The 27,599-nt window shown below is 44.7% G+C and overlaps 3 protein-coding genes across 10 annotated transcripts; 2 read left to right on the top strand and 1 right to left on the bottom strand.

The window, feature by feature from the left end:
- The first annotated feature begins 565 nt into the window (after positions 1–565).
- On the top strand, positions 566–8,801 carry ASCL3 (achaete-scute family bHLH transcription factor 3). Of its 3 annotated transcripts, none has more exons than XM_032359652.1 (2): positions 566–588; positions 7,829–8,801. In XM_032359652.1, the coding sequence occupies exon 2, from the start codon at positions 7,844–7,846 to the stop codon at positions 8,384–8,386; it is 543 nt and encodes a 180-aa protein (XP_032215543.1). In that variant the 5' UTR covers positions 566–588; positions 7,829–7,843; the 3' UTR covers positions 8,387–8,801. The 3 variants fall into 3 exon arrangements, with proteins under 3 accessions (XP_032215543.1, XP_032215542.1, XP_032215541.1); XM_032359651.1 differs by lacking the exon at positions 566–588 and adding an exon at positions 3,603–4,123; XM_032359650.1 differs by lacking the exon at positions 566–588 and adding an exon at positions 7,526–7,615.
- An 862-nt stretch (positions 8,802–9,663) lies between these two features.
- On the top strand, positions 9,664–17,668 carry C9H11orf16 (chromosome 9 C11orf16 homolog). 5 transcript variants are annotated; one of them, XM_032359640.1, is made up of 7 exons: positions 9,974–10,070; positions 10,642–10,793; positions 12,066–12,222; positions 13,801–14,035; positions 14,589–15,233; positions 16,665–16,879; positions 17,400–17,668. In XM_032359640.1, exons 2-7 carry the CDS (start codon positions 10,645–10,647, stop codon positions 17,430–17,432), a joined length of 1,434 nt encoding a protein of 477 aa, XP_032215531.1. In that variant the 5' UTR covers positions 9,974–10,070; positions 10,642–10,644; the 3' UTR covers positions 17,433–17,668. The 5 variants fall into 5 exon arrangements, with proteins under 5 accessions (XP_032215535.1, XP_032215534.1, XP_032215533.1 ...); XM_032359643.1 differs by lacking the exon at positions 17,400–17,668 and having other exon boundaries at positions 9,968–10,070; positions 14,589–15,189; positions 16,613–16,723; XM_032359642.1 differs by lacking the exon at positions 17,400–17,668 and having other exon boundaries at positions 9,969–10,070; positions 14,589–15,189; positions 16,665–16,878.
- Positions 17,669–17,752: 84 nt separating this feature from the next.
- On the bottom strand, positions 17,753–25,589 carry AKIP1 (A-kinase interacting protein 1). 2 transcript variants are annotated; one of them, XM_032359647.1, is made up of 6 exons: positions 25,437–25,589; positions 24,992–25,219; positions 24,437–24,517; positions 21,243–21,347; positions 20,181–20,252; positions 17,753–18,188 (listed from the first exon to the last, which is right to left on the bottom strand). In XM_032359647.1, the coding sequence occupies exons 2-6, from the start codon at positions 25,211–25,213 to the stop codon at positions 18,048–18,050; spliced, it is 621 nt and encodes a 206-aa protein (XP_032215538.1). In that variant the 5' UTR covers positions 25,214–25,219; positions 25,437–25,589; the 3' UTR covers positions 17,753–18,047. The 2 variants fall into 2 exon arrangements, with proteins under 2 accessions (XP_032215538.1, XP_032215537.1); XM_032359646.1 differs by having other exon boundaries at positions 24,992–25,589.
- Between the last annotated feature and the right edge of the window lie 2,010 nt (positions 25,590–27,599).

Raw genomic sequence — 27,599 nt, 5'->3', positions numbered from 1 at the left:
CTCAAACTCAAAATAACAAACAAAGACATTTGGTACCCTGTTATGAGACTACTGTTTTATTACAGTGTTTCATCATAAAATATCAGTACTAAATTATCTGAGTGTGCATGTGGAGAAAAAGGAAGAAAGTAGAAATGTATGGTAATTAGATGGGGCTCTGAACGTATACAAATATTTTGATGAACTGAGAGATTAAAATTTATGAAGAAAAAATGCATGAAGGATGGCTTATTCAAAGAAATTCTTGGCAAAAAGTTATAAATAAATCACATTAAATTAGTAAGGTTGAGGTTTAAGGAATTCTTAATGGGTTTTTGGTTAGTAAAAAAAAAATTGTAAACCAACAAACCTAACCTGAAATTACTGATTTTATTGTTAGTGTTTTTTTTTTTAAACAGATTTTTAAAAAATATTTTATTTATTTATTTGCCAGAGAGACAAGAGGGTGAGCACAAGCAGGGAGAACAGCAGGCAGAGGCAGAAGCAGGCTCCCTGCTGAGCAAGGATCCCAGGACCTTAACCCCACAGCAGATGCTTAACTGACTGAGCCACCCAGGCATCCAGATTTTATTGTTAGTATTAAAAAATGTAAGTAAGTTCAACTACCAACCAAGTGGAATTTATCTCAGGTATGTAAGTCTGATTGAACATTCAAAAATCAATTAAATCTATCACAGCAACAGGCTAAAGAAGAAAAATGACATGGTTCTATTAATAGATGCAAAAAAAAAAGCATTTGACACAATCCGACACCCATTTATGATTAAAAACAAAACAAAACAAAAAAAACCTCAGTAAACTAAGAATAGAGGAGAAATCCTTTTAACTTTATAAAGAACATCTACAGAAACCTAGAGCTAACATCACACTTAATAGAAACAAAAACTTTCCTGTTAAGATGAGGAATAAGGCAAGGACACCCTCTCTCATCACCTTCTTTTCAACATCATACTGCAAATTTTAGCTAATACAATAATAAGAAAAGGAAATAAAAGGTATGCAGATTGGGAAGGAAGAAATAAAACTGTCTTGTTTACAGATGACATGATTGTTTACATAGAAAATCCTGAAGAATTGACAAAACCCTAAAACTCCTGGAACTAAGTGATTATACAAAGTTTGCAAGATGGAAGGTTAATGTACAGAGGTCAATTGCTTTCCTGTTTACTATCAATGAACAAGGGAAATTAGAAACATAGTACCTTTTACATTAGCACCCCCAGAATGAAAAAGGTATTAAATCTAAAAAAATATACATGAGGAAAACTACAAAACTGATGAAAGAAATCAAAGAACTAAATAAATGGAGAGAGATTCCCTATCCTTGGATAGGACGACTCAATATTAACATGATCTTAGTCCTTTCTAATGGTCTATAGATTCAACACCATCCCAGCCAAAATCTCAGCAAGTTGTCTTCTAGATATCAACAAACTGATTCTGAAGCTTATACAAACAGGCAAAAGACCCAGAAAAGCAAACACAGTATTAATGGAAGAGAACAAAGTTGGAGGACTGATGCTAACTCTAGGACTTAACTATAAAACTACAGTAATCAAGTGGGTGTCCGTGTGATATTGACTAAAGAATAAAACAGAACAGAGAGCCCAGAAATAGACTCATACAAATGTAGCCAACTGATCTTTGACAAAGGAACAAAAGCAATACAATGGAGAAAAGCATTTTCTTTTTTTTTTTTTTTAGAGTTTATTTTATTTATTCATTTGATAGAGAGAGAGAATAAGCAGTGAGAGAGGCAGAGCCAGAAGGAAAAGTAGACTTCCTGCTCAGCAGGTAGCATGATGTGGGACTCGATTCCAGCACCGTGGGATCATGACCTAAACCAAAGGCAGACACTTAACTGGCAGCCACCTTGGTGTCCCAAGAAAAGCATTTTCAACAGATGGTGCTGGAACCACTATACATCCACATTAAAAAAAAAAAAAGCAAGACACAGACCTTACACCCTTCAAAAAATTAACTCAAAATGAATTATAGACCTAAATGAAAGACATAAAACTAAAACTCCTAGAAGATAATATAGGAGAAAATCTAGATGACCTTTGGTTTGGTGATAATCTTTTAGATCAAAGACAAAAAACATGAATCATGAAAGAAAGTAATGATGAGAAGTTGGAGTTTATTGCAATTAAAACTTGTACTCTGAAAGACAATGTGAAAAAATGAGAAGACAAGCCACAGACTGAGAGAAAATATTTGCAAAAGACATATCTGATAAAGTCCTATTATCCAAAATATACCAAGAATTCTTAAAACTCAACAATAAGGGGCGCCTGGGTGGCTCAGTGGGTTGAGCCTCTGCCTTAGGCTTGGGTCATGATCTCAGGGTCCTGGGATCGAGCCCTGTGTCGGACTCTCTGCTAGGCGGGGAGCCTGCCCGCCTCTCTGCCTACTTGTGATCTCTCTCTGTCAAATAAAGAAATAAAATCTTCAAAAAACAAAAAACTCAACAATAAGACAACCTGACTATAAATGGGCCAAACACCTGAACTGACACCTCACCAAAGAAGATAGACAGATGGAAAATAAGCATATGAAAGATGTTTCATATCATGTCCTTAGGGACTTACAAATTAAAACAACAATGAAATACTACCACACACCAATTAGAAGAGCCAAAATTCAGAACACTGACAACACCAAATGCTAGTGTGGGTGTGGAGCAACAGGAACTCTTATTCATTGCTGTTGGGAATACAAAATGGTACAGCCACTTTGGAAAACAGTCTGGCAGTTTCTTAACAAAATTAAACATGAACTTATATGATCCAGTAATCACACTCATCAGAATTTACCTAAATAATTGAAATCTTATGTCCACACAAAAACCTGTACATGGATGGTTATAGCAGCTTTATCCATAATTGTCCAAACTTGGAAGGAACCAAGATGTCTTTCAGTAGGTGAATAGATACATCCAGACAATGGAATATTATTCATCATTAAAAAGAAATGAGTTATCAAGCCATAAAAATATATGGAGGAACTTTAAATGCATATTACTAAGCAAGAAGCCAATCTGAAAAGGCTACATATTGCATGATTCCAACTCTGACATTCTGGTAAAGGCAAAACCAAGGAGGCAGTAAAACAAAACAAACCAAAACAAAAAAATCAGTGGTTGTCATGTATTGGGGGCAGGGAGGGATGAAAAGGTGGAGCACAAAGGCTATTTGGAGTAGTAAAACTATTCTGTATGATACTATAATGGTGGCTACCTGTCATTATGCATTTGTTAAAGCCCATAGAATGTACAACACCAAAAGTGAACCCTACGGTAAAGTACGGTCTTTGAGTGATGATGCGTCAATATTTGCTCATCAGTTGTAAAAATATACAGTGGAGAACTGGGGTGAGATGTTGCTAGTGGGGGTGGACATACATGCGTAGGGGAAGGTATATATGGGGCTCTTTGTGCTTTTTTTTTTTTTTTAAGATTTTGTTTATTTATTTGAGAGAGAGAGAGAGATCACAAGTAGGCCAAGAGGCAGGGAGAGAGAGATGGGGAAGCATGCTCCCTGCTGAGCAGAGAGCCCCATGCAGGGCTCGATCCCAGGACCATGGGACCCTGGGACCATGACCTGAGCTGAAGGCAGAGGCTTAACCCACTGAGCCACCCAGGTGCCCCCTCTTTGTGCTTTCTTCTTCGTTTAGCTGTGCATTTAAAATTAACCTAAAATATAAAGTCTAAATAGAGGAAAATAAATTTTAAAAGTATGTTAATAGAATTTAGGTTCATATTGACCTCCCTGGTTATGGCCTTAATTTCTATTTAAAAGAATATTGATCAACATTATGAGACTATTACTTACAGAGATTTTCCATAAATAATTTTGATAGAAAATCATATAAATAGGATGTATGGGAAGGCATTCTTTCTACAAAAGAATTTGTTACAAGAGTCTAGTTTTGTAAGCAAACCTTTCTACTTAGTATTGTTATGTGTTGTCATACCTACATATTAGGTAGAAAAAATAGCTAAACCAGAACTAAGCAGTTCTGTTTAACTGTAAACTACTTTGCATATAGTTCCTAAATGATCACCTATAAATCACGTTAAGTCTGACACAGCCCAAAATACAGCATCTTAGCGACAAAACAGGTAAGAGACTCTTCTTCAGAGTAGCCCACAGGGGGAGAATAGGAACAGGGCCTTTAAGAAAATTCCCAGGCACAGTTGATACATGATGAATTTTATGAGCTGAATATTCCATTGTCTTAAACTACCACCTATGCCCACATGTTAAAGGGTCCGGATTTTGCTGGTGATTAGATCATCTGGAAGAGTGGGAAGTGTTTGGTTTGGAAATCAGGAGTCCTAGGTTCCGACCCCTGCTCAGCTGTGTGCTCTGCAAGCTTAGCCAACTCACAGCGTATGAGGGATTGGTTAAGAGGATTTCTAAGATTCCTGCCATCCCTAACATTCCATAAAGCAATTATACGTGCAGTTGTAGCTTTGTGTTTTTTGCATGCTAAGTATTTTTAATATCTTTGGAAAGTTGAGGTTCTTATGCTCAGCAGCACTACCGGAATCTTAGGATTTTATCTTTAAGACCTCATCATTTATTTCCCAGAAAACAGAAATGCGAGATTTTTCCAGGATAGGTGCATTTGTTAACTGTGCATGCATGTGTATCTGGAGCTGCCAAGCCCCAGCACCAATAGTCTGTGTTGCTTTCTTTTAAAAACTTGTATTCAATTTCTACAAACACTCCCGTCCTCCACTGGGCTTCCTATCTTGATTCTCTTCTTTACTGCCTTTTTCATTCTACCATTCTATTGTGTTGTGATTAGATGTTCCTCTTTGAATAAAAGATGATCGTATTTAAATGCTACTACACTGATTGGTGAACTTTTGGGAAATGCTCAATAAAAAAAACCTTCTCATCGGTGTGTCTACAGAGACACTAAGCTTTTTTTCTCCCAAGAATTATGCATAGTCTACTTAAAGCCTAGAAACTTTTAAGTACCTGTGGCATATATGTATATTACTCAGATTTCATCTGGATCAAGGTTTAAGACATTAAAATGATCTGTCAGGATAAAACCATACCCGAAGAACTCTTGTGTGTGATTGGCTTTGCTGACATCTGCTTTGCATTTTGATACTCTGTTGTGCCAAGTCTGGCTTGTTAAACGCCATAGGCAGAAATCAGGCTCTGCTGTTCTCAGAAATGTAGAAATACAGGCTCCATGCCCATTGTGCCATTAATTTGTAGCTTCTGCTATACCTGTTCTTGATGTCTTAACGCCTGGAATTCCTGCCTTGGGAATTTCCTAACTTTTTTCTTAACAACTTTTTATTTTTGACAGAATCTTGGCTAGTTTTTAATCTTCTAGAGATTTTTGTTTTAAGTTAATTATTTTAGGTCATTTGGCCAGTAATTTGGAATCTTTCCTTTCTTGTTCCTTCGTTTTGATCTTTGTATTTTTTTTTTTAAGATTTTATTCATTTATTTGGCAGGCAGAGATCACAAGTAGGCAGAGAGGCAGGCAGAGACAGAGGAGGAAGCAGGTTCCCTGCTGAGCAGAGAGCCCAACGTGGGGCTCCATCCGAGGACCCTGGGATCATGACCAGAGCTAAAGGCAGAGGCTTTAACCCACTGAGCCACCCAGGTGCCCCTATCTTTGTGTGTGTGTGTGTGTGTGTGTGTGTGTGTGTGTGTGTGTGTGTGTGTTTAAATAATTGTATTTATTTGAAAGAAGAGAGGGAACAAGAGCAGGGGGAAGGGGAGAAGTAGCCACCATGGGGCTCCATCCCAGGACTCTGGGATCATAACCTGAGCTGAAGGCAGATGCTTAACTAACTGAGACACCCAAGTGCCCCTGTTTTGATTTTTAATTGCACATTTCACATTTGTCTCATTCCCCACCCTACCCCACTCCCATCCCCAAACCCCTATGAGAAAGAGCTTTCCCTGGTATTTTTTTTTTTTTTTACCCCTTTCCAGGGTGTTCACGGTGACTTCTTACAGCACTCTCCCACTTCCCACCCTCCCCATCCCTAATCCCCCACCCCTCAGCGGTACTGCCCTTTCTGATTCCATAGTCATTTTTGTCTTTCAGCAGCCATACTAGATAGGATAGGCTTTTTCATACTTTCCTTTAAAGTAATACACTTCATCGTACTTGAATTCTGGGGCTTAGAGGTTGCTCCACACATTACGTAGGGGGCTGCAGGCTGTTGCTGTGCTCAGGTAGAGAAGCAAGGGACAATGTTATCTGATTTTGCTCATAAATAGGGTTGGGGGGAGGAGGATGGCCTCTTTTTCTCTACACATGCCAAGCATAGAGGTCAAGCCCTCATTCTTAAAAATGCTGAAAAATCACATCCTGAGGAATGAACAGAAAGATATATTTCCCTCTTTTCTGGAGGCCCCTGGGAAGATTTCATGTTGCTTTTCCATTTTAGGTATGGTCCTCTCTCAACAAATATGCTTTGCATACATCAATGTTTGATTTTCCAGTGTTAGGGAAAATATAAACCAGGTTTTTCTGGAAGGTGCAATTTAGAAAAGGACACTGCATAAGTACTCATCTGTAAAGAAAGGAAAGAGGAAAAGAACTAATGCCTGTACATTTTTTTTTCATTTGATCTTAACCACTCTGCAGAATAGTTAATACCTCAGCTGATCATAGGAAAAAGGTGAAGCTCAGAAAGGTTAAGAAACTTGCTTAAGGACACAGAGCTAGAAAGGGGCAAAGCCAAGATCAAAACTCAAGGGTATTATAACTGAAAGAACACTTCTTTTCCTACAGCATTACCCTGTCTAGCAATTAACTGGCTGAGCTGCAGTATCCCTGTAAAATCTGTTGTGGTTTTATTATTATAATCAAAGGCAAAAAGTAATGGTGGTTTAATCAATGAAGTGCATGAAGACCTATTCAGAAAAAATGACTATCTTGGTGTGGGACCTCTTGGGGTGTCATGCTTTATCCTTATGTTCAATGGGGAAAAAACCCTAAATAGATACACTTCATTCAATATATTTGAAGTTCTGTGTAAGTAAAAATATGTAAATTGACTGTTTTAAATTTATTTAGGGAGTTTCTTATTCAAAGGATCTTAAATTGCATTTTTAAGAGCCAAAGTTTCCTTTCTTATTTTTATTTTTGGTTTTGCCCCTGGCATATCAGGTATCATTTAAGAACGCTATCCCTGTGAGGTTGCATGATCATTAACTCCTTTGTAAAGTTTCCAACATGTATTTGAATATTGTGGTATTTCAGTGGTTCCCAAACTTTAATTATTTGCATGCACTTTCATGGTCTTCATTATCTGTGTTCCACCTGTACTCTTATTCACTTACTATTTTTCTTTAAGTGATGAATTTTGCTCAAGTAGATGTATTTTTAAAAGAAATTTTTGGATCATTCCCCTAAGTGTGAAATCAGTATAATTCAAAATTAATAGCAATCAACAGTAAACCATTATTGAATTCTAGATACATAGTATCATTTGTTGAAGACTTCCATCTGAGGAGGATCAGAAAGCATTCAGGGGTGTGGAAGACCCTCTTACACGACTAAAGCTGTATCTTTGTAATCACCAGGATTGAAAGAGTTGAAAGGGGTTAATGAGTCAATTGACAAAGTAAGTCAATGTTATTTAATGCTGTTTCTCTGTACCATCAAGAAATCGTCTCTTTTACTACCCACCATGTATTGTAACCTCACATCATTTCCAAAGTGAGCTCAGAAACTAGTCATTAAAGCACAGAGGGCTTTAAAACATTGATTTCTGAGAAGGTGAACGGTACTGCTCTCTCTTGATCTGGCCAAATAAATCAACTTGGTTTGTTTCCAGGCTAAAGAGGAAACGATGGACAATCGAAGCTACTTGAATCTGCCAGAAAAGCTGCCTGCCTTCTCCGATTCTGCCCACTTGCCACTGACCAGGTCCTTCTATCTGGACCCCTTGGTCACTTTCCACCTGTATCCTGATGCCCCAATGCCATCCCCTTACTCTGAAGACCTGCCATTGCTGTCTTTTCCCAGTGATTCCCTGATCATGGAAAATTATGGTGACCCCTGCCCCTTCTCCTTCCCAGTGCCTTATCCAAATTACAGAAGGTGTGAATACTCCTATGGGCCGGCCTTTATCCGGAAAAGGAATGAGCGGGAAAGGCAGCGGGTAAAGTGTGTCAATGAAGGCTATGCCCAGCTCCGACATCATCTGCCAGAAGAGTACTTGGAGAAACGACTCAGCAAAGTGGAAACCCTCAGAGCTGCCATCAAGTATATTAATTACCTGCAGTCTCTTCTGTACCCTGATAAGGCGGAGACAAAGAATAATCCAGGGAAAGTTTCCTCCATAATGGCAGTCACCAGCCGCCACCCTGACCCCATTTTTAGAATCATTTGATTCAGTGTTCCTGAATAGAAACAGATAATTTCACAAAATGGAGTCTCTTACAGCATCATTAGCAGTTTTTCTTAAGTGTAATTTCTTCATAGGGAGATAACAGCTCAAATGTCCACCTGTGCTGGGTATTTCCTGCCAGAGTTTCAGATGTACTAAACATGATCTTATGGGCATTGAAGAGATGCGTCTTAAGCTTTGGTGATTTCTTTCAAGAGCTTTAGAGGGGCAGGAGTCCCCAGGATTCTCTATATCCCTCACCTGGCCCTTCTCACACACTTGGCCAGAGTCTCAGCTGTGAGAAACCCTCACGAGAGTATTGTAAGATCTGACCAATGAGTAATCAATGCTTGTAATACCCTTTGCAAACACTTCGTGCTAAGTGATCACAATGAACCGCCCTTGATTTGTCAAAGTCTGGTAGTTTTTATTATTATAATTTGGGGTTGACAGGAGATACCTACATCTATACCCTACCCACATCATGATAGGAAATGTCCCAGGGCTGAAGCAAAGGTAGCTAACAAAATCTTTTTGTCATTTGAAATTATTTTGGAGTCATCCTTTTCCTGCAGGCAGACTTCCTCACAGCAGCTTAATCTGGTGGTTAAGAAGGCTGTGCAGTCGTGGGAATCAAACTGCCTCAGTTTAAACTATGACTCTGGTCCCTCCTCTCCATGTCTCAGTTCTTCATCCACAGAACGACAATAATAATAACAGCAACTATTCCCCCCTAAGTTTATTAGAAGAATTAACACTGCCTGATACATAAGTATTCCTAACCATTTATTATTATTATTATTAATCTTGTATTATCCATAGCATCACCAGTCTATAGGTTCTTCTGGCCAGAAAATGTGCAGGGGCCACACCTGTCCTTCACCCTGTGAAGGACCTCACTGCCCCATATCTTGAAGTCTGCCTTCAAAATGTTTCTATTTCTATTCCCATGACCAGTGTCAGCTCTTCCTTCTCCCTTAACTCCCAGGTCCCATAGGTCGCCAAGCCCAGTCAGGACATCCCATACACTGGCACATTCATCTCGGTGAAGTCTTCCCATTCCAGCCATTACGTGTTCCTTTATTTTGTACACATATTTCCTCACAGTTCCTAGCCTACTATCTTTACACACTGTCTCACACACCTATCTCTTTGTAGACAGGGACCATTCCTCCTATATTCCTCCTATATTCCTTGCACTCAGCAAAGAGCCTCAAATCAGGTAGATGTTGTGGGTAAATATTTGGTGTTCCTATTTTCCCATTCCAGTCCTGTCACGGTTTATCTGGGTCACATCTGTCTGCACAGGATGGAGGCAGATCACTAGCCCTTGGTCTCTGTAGGTAGGGGCAGCTGCCTCCCTCACAGGACTCCCCTGGGATTCATGAGGGCTTCCCACCTCTTCCAGCAGTGGGGAAGCCTGAGCTCTGGGGAATTGAGGCTGCGAGGACCCTTCTCTCCAGTGCTCCCAATCCGCTTTTACCGGGAGAAACCCCCTGCCCCCTTGCCCCATGCCTCCCAAGCCCCAATCCCCCACTCTGTGCACATGCTCAGTACATTCAGTGCGCTGCGTTCCGCTGGCTTGAAGCCATGGCAACCTGCTTGGCAACCTGGAGTCAGTTGGGCTGAGGCCCTGCGCTCCAACTGTCAGAAGGGGAAGGCTGAGGTGGAAGAGTTTGGGGCTGTGGTAAGTCCCTTCGCGGTCAGACCTGGGGACTTGCGCAGGGGCGGACCCTAACTGAGCTCTGATGGGCTGGGGTAGCGGGGCCAGGTGTGTGGAGGACACGACCCTGGGGTCTCAGCTGGGGCTAGAGTTAGTCCTGGAGGTCACTGGATTAGGAAGAGAGTCTGGGGTTTCGATTAGGGGTTAGGACAGCCATATTTGTGAAGGGGAAGTACTGTTTTACCCCTGGGAGCCCCTACAGCTGGGGAGGAGGAAAAAACTAACGTATATTGAGTCACTGCTCAGCCAGATGCTTTCCACTGAAGTGCGTGGTGACGTGAGCACGCAGCCGCAGGCTGTGACAGATATAGAGCTGGGTTTCTCTAAAGTCACAACACTTGTTCTTTCAACCCCGACCCTACCGCCTGAGCTGAGGTCCCTGGAGCAGGTGATTCAGAGAACAGCCTGAGCTGGAGCATGTAGGGTCGGCGAACCCCAGAAATGAGCCCTGCACCAGCCAGGCCCTCTCTGCTGGGCTGCGGGCTACAACTCGGGCCATAGTGGTGCTCATTCTCACCGGGTTTCTCCTCCAAAGGCCATGGAATCCTCTGCAGGGTCTGGGACGCCTTTGCCCAAATACTGCAGTGTGGCGAGGACCCTGAAGTCCCCTTCCTGGACTGGCGCTGCTCCTCCCTGGGGACTCTCCTTCACCTGCCCCTTTGCCCTCCGGCACAACCCACTCTCCAGGTACTAGTCTCGGCCCCTCTGGCAGCAATGATGTGCACCCCTCTGCACCCCTCTTCCTCTCTCTGCTTGGCTTTCCATGGTGGGTCATGAGGGAGACAACTTGCTTCCTGGGAAGGCTGAAAGGCTTCTTCATGGTGTGGGCTACGATTTGCTTGTGGTATTCTATTACTCCTGTCTAAACTGTGCTCCTTGTAGCACCAGTAGCAAGGCGGCAGATGTCGGAGTTTGCATGTGCAGAGAATGCAGGCATCACCAGTTAAAGAGCCTCTAGCTCATTTTACTGTCAACTACAAGCCTCCCCCGGCACCACGTGAGAAATTAAGGTTTCTGCAACCAAGAGCTAAGGCAAGGTCTCCTCCGGGTGCTCCTCAGGTTCCCTCAGTAACCCTCAGGGATCCTGGCCTTTCCTGAATTAAATCGTTGGTGGGCTGTCTAAAGTGCGATTGCAGAAGGGGAGGGGAAGCTCAGCCCTCAGTCATACACAAGTGATGTCAGTTCCAGAGATTCGCTTGTGTCCATGCCACTCAATTCCGTCTGCCCAAGTTAGGGACATGCCAGCTTTAACCCTTAAGAGCCTGCCTTCTGGATTCATCTATGTGGACCATCTTGTTCAAAGCCAGAGTTCATCATCCCTGCCCCTCCAGGCCTGCCTACAAAGTAAACAGCTTCTTCAGAAACCCAAACTCTGACTCGGTAGTCCTCCCTCACCCCTGCACCTCCCGGTTTGGCCCTGTCCACAAACCTCTCCAGGAACAGCTTGTCCTTCCTGCCTCTCAGCCCCTCAGCCAGCTCCTCTGTGCTTTCTCTGCTCAAACACTTCCTCCTCCCTTCTGACCCCATAGCACCAAGCATCCTTCCTGTGTTACTCCTTTCGTACTACCATCCAAACGTGCATACCTCATCCTGGATTCCCATGCAGTACCTTTGGATATCCCTCCCCAGTGCTCTTTCCTGGTCTGCTGTTCAGTCTCAGAACCAGCATTAATTCACTTGAACATATCCAGGCTAATCACATTTTGATGACCTTGAAACAGTTCTCAATCCCCAAATGATAGTTCCCTTCACTCTCCTCTCCTTCTGCCCCTTCTAGCAGTTTATCTTGTCTTACTGGTGGTCACAGATCGCCAGCAACTGTCTACATGGATTTCTGTTTCACATGACCCTCTATGTCATATGCACATGGTAGTGCTGCTTAGATCTGCGAGATGCATTTCTTGATGTTTTTAGGGCTTGGTCTTCTCCACCTCCCTAATTCCATTTGCTTTTTCCCAGATATGCGTCTTACCACCCGTGTCTCCACATTGCTGACTCAGCATGGCAGGGGCCTGGCTGGTTGAGAAGAGTGGGAAATGCTGCTGACACATGGGTCCTGGCAAGAAGGGGACCAGATGGCTTTTATTACCGGGCTCAGATAAAGACTGCTCCAGAGGCAAGTTCCTCACATCTCCTGGCACACTCCTCAGGGTGGCCCTGTCAGACCTGCCTAGGCCTCAACTGTGTGTGCCCAGCAGGACAATTTCTTGGATAAGTGCACATCTTTCACGGCCAGGTTCTAGAAGGAGAATGTAATGATGTATGAGTGTATTAACGAGTGTATTAATTTGCTAGGGCTGTGTAGCAGGGTAGCACAAATGGGGTGACTTAAAGAACAGAAATGTATTCTCTCTCAGTTCCTGGGTTCTGAAGTCCAGGTGTTGGCACCGTTGGTTCTTCTGAGGGCCGTGAGGGAGAATCTGCTCTACATGCCTTTCCTAACTTCCTGTGGCTTGTTGACCATCTTTGGTGTTCCTTGGCTTATAGAATCATCACCCCAATCTTTGCCTCACCTTCATACAGTGTCTTCCCTTTGTGCATGTCTGTGCCCAAAGTTCCCCCTTTTTATAGGAACATCAGTCATTGGATTAGTCTCCCACCCTACTCAGCCAAGTATGACCTTATCTTAACTAATTATATCTGCAGTGATCCTATTTCCAAATAAGGTCACAACCTGAGGTACTAGGGGTTAGGGTTCTTACGGATGTATTTGGGGGAGGGGCATACCACTGAACTTGTGACAGTGCAGAAAACTGAAAGGAAAAAGTGCTCTGTTCAGGAAAATTCAGTGTGTTGTGTGATGGGCACCAGCCAAAGTGAAGGAGAAACAAAACATGCCCACATGCATGTCTCTGTGCCTGTACCCACAGAAGCCTGGTCCCCCACATGCCTGTGCTTTACTTCCATGGCTGCTTCCTTCTTTGGGGTTTTTCTCTTCTCAGAGTCAGACTTTGTGACGTGGATTCATGGAGGGAAGACTAGTGTGACTTCCATTCAAAAGTCATTTTGTTGTTTTCAAGGAACTAATATGTGAATCCAAATGACATACTAGGGTTTTGCTCAAATAATAGACTGTCGAGTGATTAATTTATAACCAGATTTTCTCTTCCAAATCATACTGAGTTCTCAAAACAGCTTGTACTTTCAATTAGCTTCAAGGCTTCTCCTGCCCTTTCTTTTACAATGTTCATTTGCTTTGCCAAACCTCTCTTCATTGCTGTAATGGCAGTGCCGAGGGCTGTTTTCATGTTAGGCCAGGGCTGCTTGTTGCCTGTGCGGGCCTGTGAGTGAACACTCTATCCTGGGTTGGTCTTGGACACAGGGACAACACTTTTCAGAAGGGCTGGGAGGAAGGGAAGTACACTGGAGAAAGATCCAAGGGACCCAGGTTGTTCCTGGGAACTGCAAGCCAAATATATAGAGGAACACAGAAAAACAGGAAGAGGAGGAGAGTGGGAAAGGAATGGTGGGAAGTGAAACCCAAGAGTTGCCGGTGCAAAAAGAGGTAGAGGGAAGAGCATCCACACTACAGCTTGCCTGTCTCGGCCACAATCAGGTCCAAGAGCATCTGTCCCTGTCCCTTCTCTAGATGGCCCTCACTGTTTGTAAGGAAAGCCCTGGGCCTGGCTCTAGGGCATTGCGGGGAACCACAGTGCTCCGCACGCCAGTTCTTATTGTGTTTTCTTTTCCACAGTTGGAGAGATGGGGGGCCCTGCTGGTGGAATTCGAGGTTCCCCTCATCACAGACCCAAAGCTGCCAGCCCAGCGGCAGAACGTGGTTTTAGAAGATGATGTCATTCAGTTCTTGCCATCCGTGGAATGCTCGCTGCGACCTGGGGACAAAGTGCTTGCCCTCTGTGAGCCAGATGAACAGCGGTATGGCCCTGGCACCGTTCTCTTGGCCTCGGAGGCAAGAGACCCCCAGAGAGGTAAGGGGAGCTGATGTGGCCTAGCGGTGCCCAGGGGAAGCCAGGCTGGTAGGAGAGAGCAAAAACTGTCTTAAAGGTGAGCTGGGCCTCTTAAAGGTGTAAAAAAAAAAAAAATCCTTACCCCTTCACCTGTACCTTAATCCTGGATATGGCAACAGACAGACAAATCCTATCTTTCAGATTATTAAACACCTTTCATTAGGGCAAAATAGCCTGAAACTATGATGTCTTCTGTGGGTTAGCTAACCTCTGGTATAACCTCTATGGACTGGGGCAGGCCCCTTCTGCAAGGCCAGTCAGCAGAATGACAGGAGGAGGCATGTCCTCTTTCCCCATGAAAATCGGGACCGGGAGGTGCATGCCAGTGCACGGGAAGTGGCAGTAATTAGGGAGCAGGTGAGGGAATGTTCCTGGCAGGCTGTCCACAGAAAACTGCACTGGAGGAGGCTGGCAGAGCAGTGGGCCGCACTGAGGTTTGCTCTGGGGGCTAGGAGCACCCTTTCCCCATGATATAGAAGCGGTAATTTTAACAAAATGTTGCTCTGTTATACAGCATCAAAAGGAGAAATTAATGTTCACTTCTGGAATGGCAAGACAGCTACTGTGCCTCGAGGCGGGGTCAGGTGGGTGCCCTCGGCTGTCTGGAAGAAGGCTGTGGAGAGGCTGCACAAGCCTTTCACCACGGAGCCCCCCAGCACCCTTCTCCAGGCCCCTTGCTGCTGTCTGCTGGGACAAGCCACGGGGGGTTTTTCCAACGGGCTTTTTCTGGGCACTCCATCCCTGTGTCTTCCCTGCGTCCCTCAGGCCTGCTGCCAACTGCTATGCCAGGGCTGCCTCTGCTCTTGCCCCTTGGCTGGACCTACATGGTGGCCTCTAGCCAGGGCCTCAGGGGTCACAGCCAAAGAACATCCAGAGGTGGAACTGAAGCCCATGGCACAGCATTTGCCCCTAGACAGTCCCAGAGAAGAAGAAGGAGCAGTGCAAGCTCCCCTGGGTGTTTCTTCTTCTTCCTCTTCCTCTGAAGAGGATTTGGAGAATGATCTGCAGATGGGCCTCCCCCAGAGGCTGAAGGTGGACAGCACAGTCAACACAGACCCCATCCTTCTTGAGAAGTCTCCGAGGAGAAAAGGTGGCCTCTGCCAGCCCGAATGGAGGTACTGGAGGAGAAACAGGTCTGAGTCGCATCCTGGGAAGCCAGGTATACCTTCTTGTAAGGCAGGGGTGAGGGCCCTGCTCCCTTTCCTCCCATGTCTCTTAGGAATCTCATGCACATGTCACTGTACTGGGATTGGAAGTAACAATTAGGAGTGTGGCCATGTTGAAGGGGAAGCTGTGATAAAAAGGAAATAGTAGGTTTCCATCTAAGCAATAGAACCCAATAGGAGAGGATGGGCTGATCTTCATGAGAAGGTTTGCATCCTTGTTTAAAAACTCTTCCTTCTTCACTAGTCTCTGTTGACAGGGGTCCTGGGGCCACTAACTGAACATTGAGTGAACTAAATGAACATTCAGTCTAGGGCAGGGAGGTTGCATGGTTAAAGAGTACGATGGCTAAGGGCTTAAAGATCCCCAGACACCACCCACATTGGGACCCACTGTGGGTCCCTGTTTGAAGCCACTGCCCTGTTTCCAGGACAGCTGTTCAGCGGACAGGGCAGACCTCTTAGCCCATGAGGATTTCACTCTTGGCCCAGGGCTAAGAACTTTGTTGGTCTTCATGTCCAGAAAGTCAAGAAATTGTTTCTACACTGAGACACTTTCTTGGTGACTCCTGACCCCTGGGCTTTGTAGGGGGTGGGGGGAGGGATAGGTGGGAATGGATAGAAGTTGACAGCTGTTGTACTCTATGGGAGGGTTCTAGACCTTCCTTGGCTTGCCTCAGGGAGAGAACCAGAGGAACAAGAAACCAGTTGTGTGCAGCTGAGCTCCTCCTCCCCTCTCTGAGAGGAGACTTTGTATTGAAAATATAAAGCTGGGCAGCCTCTTCGGCTTCTGAGAGATGGGTCACAGATCTCACAGTGAGAGGCTATGAGATGTGCTGGCAGAAGCTACATGGAAATAACTGCTCCTCTCAGGAACATTTTCTGAAGAAAATGGTGCCCAAGCCTAGAGTTTTCATGTTAAATTTGTCCTAGCTTCCACTGCCTCCTGCCTTAGCAGACTGGAGAAAGCTGTACCTACGCCATAGACAGGAGTCTGTAGGGAGCAACAGAGAAGCCCGGTCTCAGGAGGGAACGCCAGTAGGGTAACCAGAGGGGCCATGGTAGTCACAAAGGTTTCAGGCACCAGCAGTGCGTGCTCTGCCCCCCACTACCTCTTCTTTGTCATCAGTGTGATTTAGAAGTTCCTTCAACTGGTGATAGTTGGCTACTTTGCTTCTCCTACGGGCTGTTTTGAAAATTGTGTGATACCTTCTCCCACCTAATTCCAAATGTGGTTATCAGATACAACCTATCCAAAACGCATAATGGCCACAAATGACTCACAAACTTTCTCTTTAAAAATAGAGAGCAGTGGTAGGAACTTACAGATAGTTAGATTTTGGGATCCTTGACATATTTCTACTTCAATCATCAGGCCTAATCCCATGGTGGCACATGCAACATAACTCACTGAATCTGGGGTTTAGGAACAAGACATGGATCCATCTGGAGAGAAAAGAGGGACAACAAACAACCAAGGGTACAGAGTGTAGTGCTGGAGAATACCAAGGAGCTGGTCCTGGAAGCAAGTGGCATGAAGCCACCACGGATCCTGCCAGAGGACGGTGAACACAGAAAATGGAGTCAGGGAACAGTGACACAGCAGAAGGATGGCCTCAGACTGAAAGCCCAGAGCAGCCAGGTAAAGCAGGATGGCTGGGAAGGGGCTGCTAGGGGCTCCTCAAATGGTTCTTCTTAACCCCTTTTGAGAATGAGTACTCTATTGTCTTCTCCCAGGAAAATGCACATACCCACAATTTTGCATTCCATTTCGGAAGGCTTACAGAACCCACAGAGCTGATCACAGGCTCCGGAAGGAGGCAAGGAGCCCATTTAAGTGACACTTGACCCTATGGTGATGGGCATGGGTCTGCCTGACTAGGACCTCCATCCGTGGGAGTCTGTTCCTCACTAAGAACACTAACACAGCCCTACTTAAAACTTGGTTTTCATCATATAAAACTCTGGCATTTATCCTGAGGGAAGACTTGTCACGTTCAGAATGAGATGAACTACCAGGCAACCAAACTGGCCGATGCAGCCCTGCTGCTGGCCTGGTAGCTTTGAGTTCAGGGCACATCACAGACTTTAAAATCAGCGACTTTTGAGCTTTAAAATTATAGTCCGCATCAGATTCTCAGGATTTTTTTCTTTTCTTCCAGGAAGGTAAAAGAGCAGTGGTGATAACTACCTGAGGAGGTGCTGCTAAGTGGCCACCAAGTCCTCCTGTGAGGGCTGGGGGCAGAGCGCAGGCCACACGTGACTGGCCCAGGAGCAGTGGTGTCCTCATGCACTAGATGTGGCCGCAGATGAGTGGCGCAAAGGCACGTGCGGGGCGGCGGTGGGGGGGCGTTTGGGGGACCTGCTCAAGAGCGCCTCTTCCGCAGACGCACCAGGACATGGCTTTGGGCAAATGTGTCCACAGCCTCTCTGCCGCCTTCTTATAAACCTACAGCTGTCCATGAGCGACCCTGTTTCACCTCTTCATGCCAATAAAAAGGAACTCTTCATTTCCAAATCGCTCCCTTTATTATCATAATTAACCATCTGGAAAGTAAGCAGTTAAAAACTATTCAGATAGCATCATTACATTATGACTTTCAGCAGAAAGTGGGGGAGGGGGGCACTTCTAGACATTCAAATTAAAATAGGCACTGAAAGAGACCAACTCCAGGTCCCAGGAAGGCTGACCCTCTACAGTTCAGCCTTGAAAGCAGGATCACTGTGTAAATATGAAAAGATTCATACAGTGACTTTATTCTTCTTGTTACTTAAAAAAAAAGGTGATGTGATAGCCATGATGGTCCACATCATACAGGGAAGACCAAGTCCACACTCTGTCCCGAGTCAACTGCTACCACCTGAGTCTTGGTTAAGTCATTTGTACCCACAGTGACAGAATAGGTCCCTGGATATACTTCTATGTAGAGGTCCTTAGAGGTGTTCTCAGCCTGCAAGGAAAAACAGGTATTAGCTGTTGAGAGACTGTAGGTCACAACACTACCAGGCCACCTTTGTGTGCCAGCGGTGAAGTGGGATGAAGCCCTGGGCTGGGAGGTCCTGCTTTCAAGGCTGTCTGGCCACACAATAGGAATGCCAGGTAAGTCTCAGCCTCCCCTTGTGCTTGTTTCCTTATTTCTAAAGCTGTGGTAATACCTACACCACAAATAAGTATGTACATGAAAACACTTGGCAAGTGTCAGAATGCTATATGAACATGAAGGGTCAAAAAGGGGACCCACCTAACCATGGTAGAAAGAGAATTAGGTAGAAGGAAAGGCGAATGGCCATTGCTTTGGCGTGCAAAAGTGGCATTTGTTAGTATAGATCAGAGGTAACAGCAAGGCACCATGGAATAATGAGAATTTTTCTTTTTAACTGCACTTGGTTTGCTAAATTCATGATGAGGAAGATGAAATATTCTTTTCTGCAAAAGCTGAGCACACGTGTGGATTCCAAGTCGTCATGCAGCAAGTCAGCTGCCTGGCCAAAGCTCTCCCCTGGAGGACTGGTTCTCCTATAGCTATAGTACAAAACACTGAAAGCTAGTGTTAATGGAGAGATCTGTGTTGGAAGCAGTGCTGAGCACAGACTGTCTTCCACAGAGAGACTTGACCCATGGCTGGGAAGTGGGCAGAACTGTAGGCAGAGGAGGGGTCTCAGTTCAAATGGCAGACAGCAAAGTTGCAAACCAGAAAAGAGCTCGTAATTCAGAGCCAAAGTTGCTATCCCACAGCTGGGAACCCCCCACCCCTCCTGCCCTACACACCATGGGCTTCCTCCATGCTCAGAAGGAGCAGCGGCTGTCCTCTCTGCCACCACACCCAGAGGGAGAACAACAAATTATTGGCCAGCAAACTCCACCAGGAGGAATAAATGGTAATATTTACACTTTTATGAAACTTCCTCCCCACCCTCCACCTTGCATAGATTTAGAGCCAACTTTTCCAAAGCCATTTTACATTCTATCCTTTCATATCCAGTTATTGCAAATTTGGTGGTCTTATCATTCAACTGACATGAATGTAAATGACTACGCCACAACTATTTGTTGGTCTTCAACTATGTAAGTACACAAAAGTCGATTTCAGAAAGTACAGCCATATTAGAATTGCAGAAAGCCAGGAGTATTTCATTTGTCTGCATAAAAGGTAACATGGGGGATGAGACTGACATCTTGATCCCCAAACCACGAGTATCAGGAAGATTAGCATTACCAAAATCCAGCAAGTATGGGAGGCATCTTAATCTTATATTTGTACAAGAAGCAGAACATTCTTAGTTGTTACTAACCCCAGTATATTCTGAGTCCCGGCTAGTCGTGCACTGTATACAAACAAAGATTAAGCAAACTATTCCAGCAACATGCTGGTGTTCCTTTCCTCCAAATTCCAGCCCTTCCAAGTTCCAAAAAATTCCCTGGGTTCATGAACTAATGAGTACTTCCTTAAACTAAAAATGAAAAACTCATCACTGTGTTTTTAACAGAGAACATTTGTGGAAAATAAGGACAAATCCCTTCAAATGTTCTGGAACTCGATCTAACCAAATTTCTATGTTTCAGAATTTCAGCAATGGTTTTCACTTTGTAAGCAGGAGGGTCAGGCCCCTCCTGCTGCTTGAACAGATGGTGGAATTCCAGCAGGACCCAGTGCCAGCCCAGCTGAGCCGGAGGAACTGCAACGGGAATACTTCACATTCTTTCCAACCACAACTATGAGTTCAGGCACAAAAAGTATCCCTTAAGCTTCAAGTGAAGGAAGGATAATGAGAAAACATAATTTTCCACTGAATCCTAATGCTATACTCTCTCCTCAAGAATGAAACATCCCAACTTAGAAATACTATGGATCTGGGACAAAGGACCCTATAACTGGCTCAACTGGTTCCTGCAATGGCACTGGTGGTGAAGCCCAGAACAACAAGGAGAGATCTCTACTCACAGGCTGGGACGCCGCCAGAGCACACCCTGACACGTGAGAGATGCCTCCAAGACCGAGGGAGGTGTCTTTTCTCTGAAGAGACAAGCAGAAACATTGATTAGTGCCCAGACTTTGACTTCTGGATTGTAAAGAGAAACTTTCTTAGTTTATTAGGAACTAATAATTGTTCTGTCGGATTCTTCTAAGTTGTCTCCTAAATCGTTAAAAGACTTCTAGTGAATTCTGTGAGGTATTTGTAGTCAAATGTTTACTGTGATTACTTTTTGTATTTCCATGGGATTTGGAGTCAGACCTGAATTTGAATCCTATCTCCTGCTTTACTGAAAAGGGCAGATGAAGTTCTCTAAGCCTTAGTTTCCTAGTCTACAACATGGGGTTACTAGATTGGAGATTTGAGTGCAAGAGTGACTGACACTCAAGAGGCTCTCAGAAAATAGAATTTTCTTCTGTGCTTCTCCCAGGAGTCCAGGTACTAGCAGGGAAAGGCAGAATTTCCTCCAGAGGCACCAACTTACATTTCATAGGAAGGAATGGGAGGGACAGGAATGACTCTTGCCCACATGTAACCCCCTTAGGGTCAGGCCAGAAAAGAAACCCAACCTTTGGGCTTTGGCATTGTTCCACACGTCCCAGGCCAGGGAAAGAGGAGGGAACTTCCAGGGTGCATCCAGCCCTCACTCACATCCCTGGGGTCACTATCCCATCCTTTCCCTAAATCCACAGGCCGGAGAAGTCAAGAATCCAACTTGTGGATTAGACACTGAACATAAGTTTGCTTTCTTTGAGTATAACTAGGGGATGTTTAAAAAGAAAAAAACAAAACAATATAACATGCCTACTCTCTTCAAAAACAACAATGAATTCCTAGTGCATCATTTCAATAAGTAGAATCTTGGGCTTCCCCAGAACATGTTGTAAAAGACAGGTAAGTTTGTAGTGAGAGGCCTGTAATTATTCATTACTAATACTAATAGCTTATTTCCTAATGTTCTAGGAAAATAAGTCTTTAAAAGAGAGGGAAGGGGAGCTGAGGACACAGCACAGAGAGCTGAGGATACGTACGTGACTGTTCCCCCTGTCCCAGCAGCAGGGCAGCTTGGACTTCCCTCTGTGATAACGAGAGACGTGGGCTGCCCCTCCTTCCTCCAGCACAGATGAATAGTAGCTCTACAGAAGTAATGTGAAAGATTTCAGGTAAGCAAACAGTCTGGTCAAATTAAAAAACAAAAAAACAAAACAAAACAAAAAACTTCCATGGGCACGGATGTGGAGAAAGGGGAACTCTCCTACACTGTCAGTGGGAACGTAAGCTGGTGCAGCCACTCTGGAAAACAGGATGGAGGTTCCTCAAAAAGTTGAAAATAGAGCTACCCTATGACCCAACAATTGTACTACTGGGTATTTACCCCAGAGATACAAATGTAGTGATCCAAAGGAGCCCCCTTGAGGACCCCAGAAATGTCCACAATAGCCAAATTATGGAAAGAGCCTAAATGTCCTTTGTCTGATGAATGGATAAAGAAGATGTGGTATATATATACAATGGAATACTATGCAGCTATCAAAAAATGAAATCTTGCCATTTGCAAAGATGTGAATGGAACTAGAGGGTATTATGTTAAGTGAAATAAGTCAATCAGAGAAAGACAATTATCATATGATTTCACTGATATGAAGAATTTGAGAAACAAGACAGAATCATGGGGAAAGGAGGGAAAAAATGAAACAAGATAAAACCAGAGAGGGCGACAAACTGTAAGAGACTCTTAATCTCAGGAAACAAACTGAGGGTTGCTGGAGGGAAGGAGAGTGGAAGAAACGGAGTGGCTGGGTGATGGACATTAGGGAGGGTATGTGCTACAGTGATTGCTGTGAATTATGTAAGACTGATGAATCACAGACCTGTACCCATGAAACAAATAATACATTATATGTTAATTAAAAAACAAAACAAAACTCCATGACTTGGGGTAAGTATGATTAAGGAGGGAGGCAACATAGCAAAGAACAGGAATTACCTGTTCCCTTAACAGGCCTCTGAAGTCATCTGAAGCAAATCTGAGCCCCTGTGAAGTGGCTGCGGAGACTGCATCTGGCATGACTTTGCTGCCATCTGCTGCCTTTGTAGGGCAAGAACTCTGGCCAGCTATGGTTGGGCAGAACCAGGCTCTCTGCCAGGTTAAATAATTTTCACGTCTTTGCCCCAATGTCAAAGACATACGCCCTTTCAACTCCTCTCATCACAAGTTCTGATGAACTGTTCCATGGTTATTGTCTGAGTCTCAGACAATGACAAAGGAAGACGGGTGCATCTCCTTGAGATTTAGAAATACAACAGGAAGTGTAACAGAAACTCAATAGCTATGCAACCGTTCTCTCCATGTGGAGGGGAGAAAGAGATCTCTAATTTAAGGAGAATACTCCAAAAGATCAGAAAGCAGTTACATTTTTTCTTGTCTACTTCCTTCCTCCCCTTCTAAGTTAACCTTAGACTCGCCCCTGATTATGACTAATGATGAGGACATCACAAGTCTGCTTGTTTTGAACATAGTGTACGAACAGTGTTTAAGGCATGAGACCAAAAGAATGGGAAGCTGGGGGAAGTACTTCAGGATATAGGTCTAATAATGTACTTTGGGGACTGCTTCAAAATTGTAAAGGCAAACTCAGAACACTGTTCCTAATTCTATCACTAGAAAGCCCAAGGGTTCTGAGTCTCCCTTCCAGAGTGGAACCTGAAGTATGGACTGAAATTCAAAATGAAGAACACACCAATTTGCTGAACCTCAGACGAAGACTTTTGTTATTCCTTTTAGTGAACCATGAACCAAAATGTTTCAGTTGCTCTCTTCACAAAAGAGCTGAAGTTACGGATTTTTCTAAAAGCATTTAGCAGAATAACATAAAAATATTCTCTGGATCATCTCACTTATGGGAATTCTGTTCTTGAAGTCATAGGTACTTTACAAAAGATGTAAAGAGATTAGAGATTTTTTGAAATCTTAATATATGAAATTGAAGAGGACAAGGGGGCGCCTGGGTGTCTCAGTCAAGCGTCTGCCTTCGGCTCAGGTCATGATTCCAGGGTCCTGGGATAGAGCCCCACATCTGGCTCCCTGCTCAGTGGAGAGTCTGCTTCTCCCTCTGCCTCTGCCTGCTGCTCTGCCTACTTGTGTTCTCTCTCAATCTAATGAATAAATAAAATCTTTTTTAAAAAAATGGAAAGCAGGACAGAAACAAGGTGTTCTCTTCTTCTCCTTTACAGACCAGCTTCCTTATAACCATGAGAGAATCACATCATGTTAAGGCTGAAAGAGACCAGAACCTGCTGTAACTCCCAAAAAACAGAGTACCTTCCATGCAGGGGACCTCCCTGGATGCAGGCTGGCCTGCCTTTCCCCTTCCCTCAAAGTACTTAAAGATGAGCCTAACATGTGGGCTTTTGTACACCCACTTCAATGAATGGTACCAAAAATCTCACTCAAGTCCCTAATGCTATAGTTTATGACAATTTTCTGGTATTCATCTGTCAGTGAAACCAAAGAAACAGATCTAAAGGTTGGAAAGCACTGCAGAGATCCTCATTTTATGACAGGGAAGATAGGCTGAGTGGGACTAACCGGCCCAGGGCATTATAGCCACTAAGTGGCAGAACAAGGTTCTGATTCCTAGGAGGCTGCTCCTGCCATTAAGCCACAGCACTTCTGATGAGGGCACTGCATCTGTTCCACAGGACCACTTTTGTGGCCAGCAAGTGATACAAACTCATAGAGACAAACTTAAAAACTACATTACCGGGGACTTGAAACAGAAGTTAAATTCTAGTGAAGGGATTTTGTTTCAATAAATTTTGAAAACCAGAAAGGCTCAATTATAGTTTAGAAAGATCTTATGTTTTTTAACTTTAGTTCAAAGTTTAAAAAATCCCTAATATCTGGACTTGATTGTTGAAATTCCGCAAACAAACTCCCCCACCCCCCAACTAGTCTGAAAAAATAGGGCGGACAGAGACCTTTTGTGGCTTGTTCACTGCTATAGCCTCAATAATACCTACAGAGTTAGATGTTCAATAAGTACCTGTTGAATAAATTCTAACTTAGATTTATCACCTGGTTTAAATCCCTCTTTATAACCTAACCATGAAAGTGGGATAGGATAAACGGGTAGTCTCCAGATTCTCCTTACATTCCTCAAACATCCACTTTGTGGTCCATCTGCAGGTGGACCGGGGTATCCTTTGGCTTACACCAACTTACCCCGCACTGACTTGAAGTATAGTCCATGAATTCTGCCATTGTTCTGAAGGAAGCACTAAGGGTTGGTTGTCTGTCTTCTCTCTATTTGAATAAATGGCAGATCACAGGTGAGATTTGGTATTCCCTGCTGTAGAATGAAGTCATTTGGGGCATAGCATCATTTTTACTTTTTGAAAGGCCTCTGTAAATTTAAGTCAAGAAGAAAGATCTTACTGGGAAAGAATTCCACTCTAAAAGGAACAAGGCACGCAGTTTATCCAGGACAAAGAAAGGCTTGCTAGCTTTCCTGTAATATCGGATGGTAGCATGTAAGAACTTTAAAAAAAAAAAAAAAAAATAACCAGCCAGGGCCGGGCATCAGCGGTATCGTAAACTACCCAATAAGAATCTGTCAAATGTCAAGAGTTTTCAAAAGACTTTTCTGTTCACTGCCCCGTTACTTTACAGCTTCCGCCACGGGCTGGATCCCGTGCGTGGGCTCTACGTGCCCTGGTGGCCCCGACCCGCTACCGCGGAGCGAACGAATGGGCTCGTCCCCTAACACAGAGCCCTCACCTCTCCCGGGAGAAAGGGCTGGGGGCCGGCTGCCGGCCGTCTTTCTCGGTAGGGCCGCTCCCGGGACGTGGCCCCCACGGCGCTTTTGGGAAGCTCCCGCGAATGCCAGTCCACCGCCCTCCTCTTGGCCCGCTCCAGCACTTCTCGACCCAGCCTAGCCGTGCGCTGCAGGGCACGTCGGTCCACCCCGTTCAGCGCCGCGGCCGCCAAACAGTTCTCCATGTCACCCTGCGCGGGCACGTACACACAAACACCGGCGGGTCAGCGGACCGCCGCGACCCCGCTCCAGCTGTTAGTCGGAGCCCTAGCCTTGACCTCCCCGGCTCCCACAGCCCCCGGCTCTGCCCCTAACGCTCTCTCCACCCGACACCCGGCCGGCGGCAAGAGGGTGCGCACAGAGTCCCTCCATTTCCGTCTCCCCCTCCCCTCGGTGGGGACCCCTCACCCGCCCGCTTCTCTAGGCGCATGCGCTCAGCACTGTGTCGGATAGAGGAAGAGCTGGGCCTAGAGCACCCGGCGCCGGCGCAGCAGGCCATCGGCGGGGGGCGGGGCCTATGGCCAGCGCTGGCTACGCCTTCTTTCAGCGACCCTGCCGCGGCCCCTGCGTGCCGGTTGCCTGGCTAACTGCCTGGCGCAGGGGCGGAGTCTGGCGGCGTGCGAGGCGTGGAGGCCGGAGTTTATCCTGCGGCTGGGGCCTCCCGTCTGCTCCATCCGAAAAGCCGGTGGGCTGTGGCCTTACCTTTCGAGGTGGTCTCCAACACCAAACATAGTGGACCCGGTGTAAAGTCAGGTGGTCTTCTTCAGGCCTAAGAAATTGTGGGGAATTAGACACCTGCCTCCAAGCGACTCTTTCCGTCTGGTCTGTTATGTTGGGATATCGCTATTGTAAAAAACGCTTTTGTTTGAGGAGATGAGTAGGAGAGGCCAAACAGTGCTGCTGCCCAGGTGGCGCTTGGAGAAGAGTTTGGGCAGCTGGCAGTGGGCAGTGGGACTCCCTCCGCCGGATGGCAGCTGTTCAGGGCCAAGAGGGGCGCCCCGTAATCCCCTCACGAAAGCTTCCGCACTCCTCGAGTGGGAAATACGGACTCACATTTTTGGAAGCCTCTTCTTTGGGGGGCGGGGTGGGCAGAGGGTTTGAACCCACCTTTCACGAATAGTTGCACCACATTTTAATAAGCTGAGCCTCGTTACCTTGCATTCCACTCCACTCCTCCACACTTCTTTGTTATTTGATAGACTGTAGAGCCCAAGTGAGTCTGCTACACCACACTGCGCTCAGTAAAGTATTGATCTTTGGGAGGAACTCCTTTAAGGAATACTCTTCAGTGGGAGTCACTTGAAGGGACACAAGGAAATCTTCAGTGCCGAGCGAGTCTCCCCAGCAGATGGCTTGATCAGCAGTTCTGGGCTACCAGGATACTATGGCAGTCCCCGTCTACACTGTCGCTCATTTCCTGCTCTCCTCTCACCTAAAGAAATTGAGTAAAAGTCTTCATTATCATCGGGATATTTTTCATTGTAGTATAAAAGTATTCTACATAATACTGTTTATCAAAAGCCTCCTTCAGAACATAGTGGTTAGGCAAGCAGGGTCCCGAATATCCAGTCTGGAGAGCTGAGTTTGAATTCAGACTCTGCCACCTTTTTGCTCTGTGATTCTGGGTGAACGAGTTACTTAACTTCTTCAAATCTCATTTTTCCTCTTGTCGTTACTCAGGGATACCAAGAGTACCAATCTCCTGGACTGTGAGCTTCTTAAGAGTGATATGCAGGGTGGGCATATCAGTTTTGTTTACTGAGTTTAAGACGCATCTATTATTTCATCTGTCAAAGAAGCTGCTAAAAATAGCTATTGAATGCAGTGAATTAGAAATTGGGTTGCTGTAAGGATTTTGTGAGAGAATTCCTTGAAAATGCTTTGCACAATGCCTTGCAAAGAGAAAGTACTCCACAGATTTAGCTAGCATTATAATGTTCCAAGCACTGTCGTTGGATTTGTGGAGAATAAAAAGTGAATCAGGCTAAAGCAGAATAAAAAAGAGAAAATGATGCACATAAAATCTGTAATGCTAGGAACTAAATAGTAAGATTTTGTTCATAAGCTGTTGCTGTAAGATTGATACAAAGTGTTATGAAGCTTAGAGGAGAAAGAGATATTGTTCATTTGGGGGTTCAAGAAAGGCTTTCTAGAGAAGGAGGCATTTGAGCAAAGTCTTGAAGTATGGCCAGGAATTAATAAGAGAAGATATATTTAAAATACCTGTTAATTGCTTTTATAATTTAACTGCTTTTACAACGGTTGAGGTTGAGACAGTTTGTTTTTCTTTTTTTTTTTTTTAAGATTTTATTTATTTATTTGACAGAGAGAGATCACAAGTAGGCAGAGAGGCAGGCAGAGAGAGAGAGAGGGAAGCAGGCTCCCCGCTGAGCAGAGAGCCCGATGTGGGACTCGATCCCAGGACCCTGAGATCATGACCTGAGCCGAAGGCAGCGGCTTAACCCACTGAACCACCCAGGTGCCAAGATAGTTTGTTTTTCTTTTATTATTTGTGGTTTTCAAAATCCTGGGCTCCATAATTTAGCCAGGTCTGTGTAACCCTGAACAGAT

Source organism: Mustela erminea, chromosome 9 (assembly GCF_009829155.1).
Source record: "Mustela erminea isolate mMusErm1 chromosome 9, mMusErm1.Pri, whole genome shotgun sequence".
Classification (NCBI taxonomy): domain Eukaryota; kingdom Metazoa; phylum Chordata; class Mammalia; order Carnivora; family Mustelidae; genus Mustela; species Mustela erminea.
Note: the sequence above shows the minus strand (reverse complement) of the source record. Positions and strands in the feature narration are given on the sequence as shown.

Coding starts and splice junctions, on each gene's coding strand:
- ASCL3 (XM_032359652.1), top strand. CDS start 7,844: ATGGACAATCGAAGCTACTTGAATCTGCCAGAAAAGCTGCCTGCCTTC.
- C9H11orf16 (XM_032359640.1), top strand. CDS start 10,645: ATGGAATCCTCTGCAGGGTCTGGGACGCCTTTGCCCAAATACTGCAGT. Junction 12,223..13,800: donor AGATAAAGACTGCTCCAGAG/GCAAGTTCCTCA, acceptor TCTTTTCCACAG/TTGGAGAGATGGGGGGCCCT. Junction 16,880..17,399: donor TGAAAGCCCAGAGCAGCCAG/GTAAAGCAGGAT, acceptor CTTTTCTTCCAG/GAAGGTAAAAGAGCAGTGGT.
- AKIP1 (XM_032359646.1), bottom strand. CDS start 25,213: ATGGAGAACTGTTTGGCGGCCGCGGCGCTGAACGGGGTGGACCGACGT. Junction 24,518..24,991: donor AGCCCTTTCTCCCGGGAGAG/GTGAGGGCTCTG, acceptor TTATTCAAATAG/AGAGAAGACAGACAACCAAC. Junction 18,189..20,180: donor CTCTGGCGGCGTCCCAGCCT/GTGAGTAGAGAT, acceptor TTTTCCTTGCAG/GCTGAGAACACCTCTAAGGA.